We start from the raw sequence: 10,900 nt of genomic DNA on the forward strand, positions 1-10,900 counted from the left end.
CAACAATCCTTACGTCACAGTCTGTGACAGAGCGGATTCTCCGCAGCTTTCTCGCCTCCGCTCTATTGCTATGATTCGTCAGGATTATAATGGGTTCTCAGTGATTTGCTGGTCTGCGGCAGATTTAGTGCGCGAGGTAAGCTGTTCGCAAAGCGCTCGCCCAAGCCGAAAAATGTGCTGCTGCTGTCAGATCTTGATTGCCGAGAATCACATTGTGTTTGATGCAAAACCAACTCTACACATATAAACATATACATACAAAAACATACACATGTATTAATGAATATATGTGTATCATAATGATTCATCCTAATGATATATAAATGTGTGTGTGTGTGTGTTTCACTAAAATCAAAAGAAAAAAAACATTGTAACTGTATATTTGTTTTCTCAAGCAAAGCAAATTTTAAAAGTCCACTGAAAACATATCTTCTAACATTTTTGGTCATAGACAAGGCATGTTGAAGATATTGTTAACGTTATTGCCTAAGCGGTAAATTAAAACAATATTTATAAAATATATAACATTTTAATAATAACAAACATCATATTGTTCCCTTTGTTTTGAGTATACTCGTGTCACTTACAGTTAAAGTCCTTTCCTATTCACTGGGAATAAAAAAATAATTTAGCCTAGCTGATGCAGAGAGACATATAGAGCGGGGGAATCCCCCCCATCTCCCCACCCTCGGATTATGTATCATAACGTAATTACGTGTAAACGTTATTTGGCAGTTTTTACTTGGAAAACCAGCTATATTTTTCTAGCATTAGAATAACAATGGGTGAACCTGAAACGATAGAAGAAGGATTGGAGATGAATTCATTTACAAATAAGGTAGGAAATGTGTATACTTTTAAATCGACACCTGCCACGGTGTTTCTTATTTGTCATCTGTGATCCCTTTTGAGTGTTATAAAAGCCGATTTGTGGGGGGCGGGGGGGTCTTATCACTCAGCATACCCGGTTAAAAAAAGTCACCGCTCGCCACTGATACATATATATCAGGAAACAAAGCAACCTCGGCGTCCGATCACAGGCCTTCCGCTCCTTGAGTTCTCTCCAGCGTTGGAAAGCTGATCCCTTAAGCCTTTTTTTGTTCCGCAGACGTTTTCCTCTTCTGTTTTTTATCCGCCATCTCTATCTTTCTGTCGCTCAGATCGCTAATGTCAGTCCTGTGCACTGAACGCTCTCTTCCCAACATCATGAGTAGACACGCCCTTTACTACTGATTGGCTACAAACTTGTTTTGCTGCTCGGCCCGAATCAGTTTTCTAAAGCGTTTTTGAAAAATCGCTTACTCCACCTTTAATTTCGCCGGCGCCTGCCGCTCAGTCACATGATCCATAGAGATCTCCAAACAAACCAGCGATGACAATACAGTTGAATGGTATACGTAGGATAGACGACAGCTTCATTATACAGGTATTTGCAGCAATTTTGGGTAAACTTTACAGCATATTATGCATTGATTATTATGTCGATGATGACATTTACAGTATCATTTTATTCTGGAGAGTGATAGAGAGGCAACATTAATATGGTTTTCTTAACCCTCAGGTCTTGCTTACTTATAATGTGACCATACAGCTTAACTATTTTTCAGTTAAATAAGTGTTGTATATTTTAGTTCAATAATATGTATTTAATATTTTGAGGATATCTTTTGGTACTAAATACTATTTGTGCAATAATTATGGTCCATTAATGACTTAAAATATTTTTTCTAATATGTCTATTACTTCTATTACAATTAGTGTATTATTTAAGGTTAAAATAGAGAAAGGGGTTTTAAATTCCAATGCAAAGAGGCAAATTAGAGTCATTTTGTGGTCAGAAAAAAAATAATTTTCATTTGTATGGTTTACCCACTAGGTACCTGTATGGCTCTTTACTAAATATATCAAGAATATTGCAGGTCATACATGCTTAATTTTTTTTAAGTTCTTCATTTGAATAAATATTTAGACATGATTATACACTAGATTTTTAAATAAGAATTTTATAAGAAATTAAAAAAGTTAAGCATAATTACACACAATGAATGCAAGCAGATACTGAATTTAAATTTAAACCAAGTTTAAAATGGTGCTAAAAAGGCATTCAACTGCATTCAACAAAAGGTTTTTATCCCCTTTATTTTTATAGTATATACACATGAATTGATATTGAATCGAGATCGAAATCCCACCCCCCCTCCCAAAAAAAAAAACTCACTCCAAGCTGAACTTAAAAGTTGGCAACCCGTATGTGTGTGTGTGTGTGTGTGTACATGATCCTACAAGCAGGAAAAAAAATCCTCATCCTTGAGCCCGATTACATAAGATGTATGAAATGCATAAAAGCATCACTCCATTTTTCCCTTTCTCTTTGCTGCAGAGAGTGGCCTGCTTGAGTTTGAGGGTTCACGCATGAGTATGTGTGTGTGTTTGCCACGTAGGAGTACAATACCCCAACCAAGTGTCTGGAGCTCAGAATAAAGGACAAATCAGAAGCAGGAGAGAGAGTGAACATGTGGCTGCGCTCTGCTAAATAGTTTTTTTTCTGAAAGCCAACAGACGCTGAGACTACAGAGGCGAGTCTTTCATATTCCCCTTAATGTCAGATCCATCTAGCAGTCGTTGCTTACATATTAAACACATTAGATATTTTTTACACTTTAAAGCCAATTCACAACTCCAAACACAGCATTTATGTCTACATTTGAAACTTATTTTGGAGAATTTGATATTTCTAAAATTACATCAGGCGATTTATAATGACAGACTACAATAGAATCTGAAACCTGCAGAATTGCAACATGCAAAGATGATGTGGATTTTTACAAGGAAACCACTGGTAAATATGGAGACAATAACTGTTGCTATAAATGTGTGAACTTGTTTTGCTTCTCTTTCTGCCCCGACATTCATAACCAAGTCTAAATGACAGCTTGTGTGAACTGAATACATTGTGCATAAAATCACACAAGACATGAACTACCACATAAATGTGCAGATGGGAATGAAATGCACATGCATGAGGCTGCTGCACAGCTGATACAAATCCACTAAATAATGATAAAATATGGATCTCTGGAATAATGCTTCTGTGCACGCAAAAAAAAAAAAAAATTAGGTATGGATGGATTGATGGATGGATGGAGCAGACAGCTGCAATGTGATATGGTAATGTAGTATTCATTTTTTTCTGCCATATGCCTTCAAAGTGCCTCCAAGTGCTACATAATTATTGAGATGTAAAGTGAAGTGAAGTGAAGTGAAGTGAAGTGAAGTGAAGTGAAGTGAAGTGAAGTGAAGTGAAAGTGACGTCTAGCCAAGTATGGTGTCCCATACTTGGAATTTGTGCTCTGCATTTCACCCATCCAAGTGCACACACACACAGCAGTGAGTAGTGAACACACACACACCATGAACACACACCCGGAGCAGTGGGCAGCCATTTTTGCTGCAGTGCCCGGGAAGCACATGGGGGTTCGGTGCCTTGCTCAAGGGTCTCACCTCAGTCGTGGTATTGAGGGTGGAAGAGAGCGCTGGTCATTCACTCCCGAGACTCGAACCTGCGACCTTTGGGTTACAAGTCAAACTCTCTAACCATTAGGCCACGACTGCCCCTATATCCCCACATAGGTGGTGACCAGTCAATGATAATGAAGATGAATCATTATGATAATTAAAATGCATCATTATGATACTTAAATTATTTTAATTAAAACATACTGTTGTCAAAAATCAATGATGAGAAAAAAAAATAACACTACAAGGACACAACACAAAAAAATATCTGAATACCGATGTATATGATGAATATACAAATACATTCAATATGCATATTTTAATATCCTAAATAGTCTTAAAAACATGTAAAATTAATAAGCTAGAAGCTAATACACAAAGCAAGAAGAATTTACAAAAAAGTCTTAAAAATAGCAAATACTTCAGTATACTCATATTTCAGGAGCTCAGTTTTCATATGCTGTATAAAAATGATTAAATCAATGTTTATACATGACTACATTTTTGAAAATTTGTGTCATTTTAGACAGTCGCTAAAATAACCATTATATTTGTTGACTAAATTTAGTATATGCCATGTGTCAACAAACATGATGATTGACTAAATTTAAGTCACATATTCATTAAAAGACAAAAACTGAGTAAAACTGTAAAAATCAACATTTCACAGTGTAACAACTATGCTGTTGACTTAAACATAAAATATTTGAGAGGGGTTTTATCTGGCTGACTGTGATTTCTCACACAACTGAAGTTAAAAAGTCTGATGTTAAGCAGTAATTTCTGACATTACCCAGTGATCGCCTGTGTTTATCAGTACTTCTATGGAGGTCCGCTCCCTCACCGTTCTCTCCCAATCAATGCCACCCAACCTACAAATGAACCAAATTATGTACACACAGGTGCTGTTTTTTTGTTTTTTTTTTAATTCAGAGAACTTTAAAAATTTAAAAGAACTGGGAATGAAAGCTGTAATAACCCTAAAAGTGGAAAAGACGGCACTAAATGCACAGGAATTTGAGACTAATCCTGAACTCTATTTAATTAATCTAAGGTCAGTTGAATCTACAGTATGTCGGAACAAATACTTTAATGGAAAATGATGAGAGCATGAGCTCACTGTTGGTCTGTTGCTAAGGAAACAGGGATTGATACTAACAGTAAAAACAATAACATTGCGAAATATTATTACAATTTAAAATAACTGCTTTCTGTTTTCATATATTTTAAAACATCATTTATTCCTGTGAGGACAAAGCTGTATTTGTCACATGATGCTTCAGAAATCTACAATTACTATCACTGCCAAATCCTAAAGAAAAGGGGTTTTCAACAAGAGCTTCATGACCCCTAGGGAGTCCACAGCAGTACTGCAGGGGTTTACCAATTACTGTTTAACCTCAAATTATTTTTTGTAAAAAAAAAAAAATGTAAAAAAAAAACCGTGACAAAATACAATAAACACCTTCATGTGGTATATTAAGACAACTTAAGATTGTATTTTTTAAGTAAAAAGATGATTCTTTTTAAATGTAAGCATCATATACATATTTAAATACATCAATATGGTACTGCATGTTAATTTAGGCCATGTTTTAAATGCAACACTCAATTTGATACAATATGTAACAGGGGTCCCTGCTTTGCCTCTTTATCCAACGTCATCCTTACTATATGTCCTCTTCTCACCTAGAGATCCTAATGTGTGTCTCTCTCCTATTTCTACCATAACACCCCCTCCTCCTCTCTCAACTATAAACAATCTAATTTTTCACATCTGCGTAGGGCTTTTTGCTGATGTCAGAACAACACATCTGGAAGAACACATGCTTTTGATTAAGAAACCATTTGATGAGTAAATACTATCAAAGTAAGACCAGATCCATGGTAATTCAGGTTCCCTTTCTATCTTTCCTGTTCTCCATATTTATTTAAAGTCGCAGTGTGTAATTCACACAACTAGCACTATTAAACAATAAATATTATTATCAAACAGGTTTCCAAATCACCCCATTCCACTGTACAGAAAAACAGGAAGTCCAACTGCAAACTCATGCTATTGGTCGAGCCAATGTTGCCATGTCTAGACACCCAAACAAACAGAGCAATGTGGAAAGTACAGCAGTCACACTTTTTGGGAATGTCAATCAATTTAAAATTCAAAGTACGGTAAATTATCAGGCCAAAAATGTTCTGTAACAAGGTACTCCGGATAAGAGCATGTTTTTGTAGCAATAACTTCACTGATAGCTGATATTTAAAATTCCTCTTGAAGATTATTACAGATAATTCACAATGAGGCCAAGCAAAAGTTATTGCTATAAAACTTAAATATTTGCAAACACTTCAATTAATGTTTGCACAGAGATTATTATGACTGCAAACCCATCAAATCTACAAGGCAAATCATGTTGACTTGTACATCCAGTCCATTGCCAACAAAATTGCTGCTCTTCTGGTCTCTGTATTTCACAGGTTATTCGACACCAAAAACTAATTTTATGTGGAATACCACCAAGTCTTTTACTTTCACTGTCAAACATCTGGCTTTCTGAAAAACTATATCCTAATAGCAGCTCTTGTTTTGGTGCAGATCTGGAAATTGGAGAAGTGCATACTAAACAGGGATGTGCAAAACTACCAGTACACTACCATTAGGGCTGCACAATGAATCGAATTTCTAAATCGCAATTACAATTATGGATGCCACAATTACGTAATCGTTCAAAGTTCATTTATGTTATTCTGCACGCTTAAGATATGTTTTTTTCTTTCTACATGTTATCTTAAGGGTTTTTCCATTGTTTTAGTTTTAGTATAACATTATAATACCATTCATATTTTTACTTTTTTATAATTTAAAGAAGAAACCAATCCAATGTATATTTCACATTTGAAGCTTAATACTATAGAAAAGCACTAAAGGTTTTTCAGTTAGTTTTCAGCTTGTTTATTTTCATATAAAAATACGGCATGCAGTTGCATCAAACAATGGTATAAACATCATTCAATGTAAATTGTGATAATCGTAATTAATAATCGCAATTTCAATTTCAAGGGAATAATCGACAATTATGATTTTTGTCATAATCGTGCAACCCTAACTACCATTCAAAGGTTTAGGTCAGTACACTTTTTTTTGTTTTATTAAAATTGCTTAAAGGTGCACTAAGCAATTTTTGCCAAACGATGTTGATATTTGAAAGCACCAAAACAAACACACCCATACCCCAACAGGACCTCGCCCCTATTTTGATAACTCCACCCCACACGTACGTTCACAACTGGCAGCGACGATGGCGGAATATGCTATGCCTTCCGGCCGCAGCATATTCAAGCAAAAGCCAACACAGAAAAGTTGTGTGAAAAAGCAAAATCAACATAACTCACCGATCAAGAAGAAACAAAGCAACCTCGGTGTCCAATTCCCTTCCGCTCCTTGAGTTTTCTCCATCGCTGGAAAGTTGCTCCAATATTTACACGGTCCTACCTCTTGCCTGATCGTAACCCTTCTTTTTAATGTTTTGTTCCTCCGAAATTTTCCTTTTTTTTCTTCTGCCATCTCTCGCTATCTATAGTCGATCTGCTAATATCAGCTAATATCCGTCCTGCGCACTCACTGAGCGCTCTCTTCTCCCTATCATTACTAGACACGCCCCTTACTGCTGATTGGCTGCGAGTTTGTTTTGGGACTCGGTCTGACACAGTGGTCAAAAGCGTTTTCAAAAATCACTTAGTGCACCTTTAACAAAAATACAACATTTATTCCTTCACATGAATAAATACATTAATATTTTAAATTTGAAAAAACTAAAAATATTCCACAACATTTACTGTATTTTTGAACAAACAGAAGCAGACTTGGTGAGCATAAGAGATTTCTTTACATTAAAACAATCTTACCAAATGCAAATTATTGAACTGTAGTGTACATTTTTTTAAAACAACTAGTTGGTGAGTTGCCATGAATGACTTGGCTTAGCAATCTTACACAACTTCTCAAAAATGGTGCAGTCTAAAATTGAAGAAATGCAAGCTGTCAGCACATTAGCACTGCTGCTAAAAATATCAAAACTAAGCCAGTTGAACTCCGTTGGAATTAGCTGAATGACAGCTGACTGGAAACATTTGCAGTGATGATTTAGAAATCACAAACTACATCAAAAGCTCCCTTAACCATTTTAATACCAATTGAAAGGATCATATTGACAAAGGGTGCATCTCAATCAGCTCCCTAGCTCCTGAGCTCATGAATCAGTATATCGTGTGCATGAATTGGGACAGTGATTACTCAATTTCCAGCGACATGACTACATTGGACAACATTGTAGAATGTCACCGTTGGAATTAATCAACAACAGGAAGAACCAATCTCTTTTTTATATATTTTTTTATTCTCTTTAAACACATTGTACTGTTACATGTTACAACATTTCAGCCAAATATTAATTATAAATGTTAACTAGATGTGTTCATTACCTGTCTAGCGATGTGTGTTTATGCTGAAATATATAAAAGAAAAGAAAAAAAAATAAGTTTTTTCTTTTCAAATCAGAGTTGGCTCGTGTGGTTTACGTTTCGCGCTTTAGAAATGTGACGTAATTTTCGGTAAGGGAGCATAGTGAGCATCGATGCTCCCTAGTTTTTGCAGAACATTGCGGGATTTTTCAGGGAGTGAACGTTCCAGTGCACTGGAAGGATTTCGCGAATGAGACAGCCCTTAAAATGGCCGACTCCCTGATCAGTGCCTTGATTACTGAACTAGGGAGCTGACTGAGCACCCAAAGTGTTTTTGCATTTGTGTAGAAACTTACATCATCCTCAGGGGTGGAATTCTGCATTGTCATGGCGACCACAGGAGATGCTGTTACCGGCCCAACAACAGAGATGGATCTGTCCTGAGTCAGTGTTGGCACGGTGACTACATGTGTGGGCACCACCTGAGGCGTCTGAATTTGGACAACCTGAGTAGGCTGAGATAGCAGCATTCGCTGACCTGCAAGAGAAACATACACTGTTTAAACACTTCACCGTTCAAATTAAGAGATGTGTTGAGTCCAACTTGTTGCTATATTTCTTCACTTTTACAGATTTTACATATCATTAATCCTAAGACTCTGAAAGTAAAGTTTTCACAGCACAAACTGGTTTAATAACAATAAGGAGAGAAAAACTGTTTGAATCACAAAGGAAACAGTTGAGCTAAGCACCATGCTTCACCCAGACCCAAACACGTCACCTCCAGAAAACATGGACAAACAAAATTTATCAGGCATGACGGGTTGCTGTTGGTGTTGAGTTAAATGAGAGGAATTTGCGGTGGCTCCCCGGCAGGGGTCATTCCGAACAACTTTCATTCTCTCAGCCACCAACTGACTTTACAATTAAACTCACATCAAAACTCTGCGGTTAGCCAGAAAATAATTACTGTAGCAGAATGCAATCAGTTCAAAGTGCACTTCCACAATGTTTCACACATATGGATTCAATAGATATATAAGCAGCTTGTGGCAGTTCTCTCTTTTCACAAAAGGCTCCTACTAAGAAAACAAGAAAAATAGTGTAGTGCTTTGTGTGACGTAACATTTTTAAACCAAACTGTACAGAGACACAAGACCTTATTCTGAGAAACCGGTCACACAGTTCTCAAAATATTGAGTGAGAAGTGATTGTTTGGACACACTGGAGTACAGTGATCTGTAAAATCAAGTCTCTAGTGTTTCAGATAAGTGTACAGGATAAGATTTGAATTCAGGCTGCTCTTGCCTTCTGCTCCACTTGTGTTTTCAGGTGTGTGAGGTAAGTGTTTATACTACGCATGAGGAAACGGATACTGAAGCATGCTGATTCCTGACAGCCCTATGGCATTTAACACACAAGACATTAAACAGAGTCACCCATTTCATCAGAGAACTCAGAAATCTTTTTCCTACTGTGTTCAATCACAATAAATCAAGGTTGACTTCTATAGTAAGAATGAATGCACTAATTTAAATACAAATAGAGTAATTAGCAGTCGCCCTAAGAACATTCCAAATGAATAAAATAGTGTATGTATTTTATTTTATAATTTATATATAATTTTACAATATAATTTCATATTTTTACATACACATATATATATATTTTTTTTTATATTATAAAAATTTTATAAATCTTATTAGCATTATTAGCATTTTGTTATTATGGTACTATAGTTACCATGTCTTTGCACATAATATTAAAGACAATATTTCTCATTTAATAAAGCAACTCCCAAAGTTCACAGATTTCATGGCACTGGATATTTTTTAAGATAAAATATTTAGTTTGAAGCAAATATGCAAGGATAGCTAGCTTACTTGCTACAACTAACACTTTTTATGCATATTGGTCAATTACCCACCAAAATGTCACATAAAAACAAGCGTCAAGAAATCAAAGTGTGATTGGCGGTTCAATAACTCAGTCAGGCAGGTCCTTCATATCTACTTCCATTATGTTTTTTTCTAGGGCAAGCTACAAGGCAGACTCTACTAGGCCTTGGCGATAAAACGGTATCGATATTTATCGACGGTACACCTTCTTCGATATCGATAGAAAACATTTTCGATATAGTGCATGATATAGGCACGTGCTATGAGTGACGCAGACAGCACACACAAAAACGAACACATGCTGAAATGAGTGCTGTGCCTGCCTGTGATGAGGAGATTGTGAATAGAGAATTAATATTAGTCGAATTAAAATAAACATTTGCATTTGAATGTTAGGTGTGCATCTGGGAGCATCATCAGTGGCTCGAGATGCGGTGATGATGATGTAAGTGACGTTGTTGCATTTGAATGTTTTGTTAGTCATAACAAATTAGATGCGCCGCTGCTGTGTTATGCATTCAAAATATTAGAGAAATACAGAAGCACAATGCGGAGAAGATCTTGAATAGGTTAAAACCGAAACCAAGCCATTCACACAGAACGCATATTCAGCGCATTTTTAGATGGACAAATATGACTGCTGCACTCTCACAGAAGCGATGTATAGAAAGCCATGCAAAGTTAAAACAGTTTAAACTTTTAGAAAACATGTCACGAATTTGTGGAGGTTTATTCCTTTTCACTGCGCCTCATATGTTTTTAAATGCAGTCTGTGTGAATGGCACTTCGGCTCTTTGGATTAAGCAATGCATAAATAAATGATGCTGTTTTGTTCATAATTGTTCATGCAATTTACGAAATTATATTAAATTTTTAGTTAATTTAGACAATGCACGTTTTTATAGAGTTACTTGCTAAATGAGTTGCATTATTTTGCTCATGGCGCCCTCCTGTGGCCTCGGGAGACAATTAGACCTATACAATAAAGACCTATTTAATCTGCATATAAAACATTAGAAATTAGATAT

At 36.0% G+C, this 10,900-nt stretch overlaps 1 protein-coding gene across 2 annotated transcripts in view; it reads right to left on the reverse strand.

Annotated features, from left to right (window-relative positions):
- The window catches only part of LOC107696152 (cyclic AMP-dependent transcription factor ATF-6 alpha-like), a 39,077-nt gene that overhangs the window by 23,952 nt on the left and 4,225 nt on the right, over positions 1–10,900 (reverse strand). For both annotated transcript variants that reach the window (XM_016496354.1, XM_016496355.1), the window contains exon 7: positions 8,331–8,512. In XM_016496354.1, coding sequence (XP_016351840.1) covers positions 8,331–8,512 — 182 coding nt within the window. The remainder of the gene's footprint in view (positions 1–8,330; positions 8,513–10,900) is intronic.

This window comes from Sinocyclocheilus anshuiensis, unplaced genomic scaffold, assembly GCF_001515605.1.
Source record: "Sinocyclocheilus anshuiensis isolate Anshui unplaced genomic scaffold, SAMN03320099.WGS_v1.1 scaffold306, whole genome shotgun sequence".
Lineage (NCBI taxonomy): Eukaryota > Metazoa > Chordata > Actinopteri > Cypriniformes > Cyprinidae > Sinocyclocheilus > Sinocyclocheilus anshuiensis.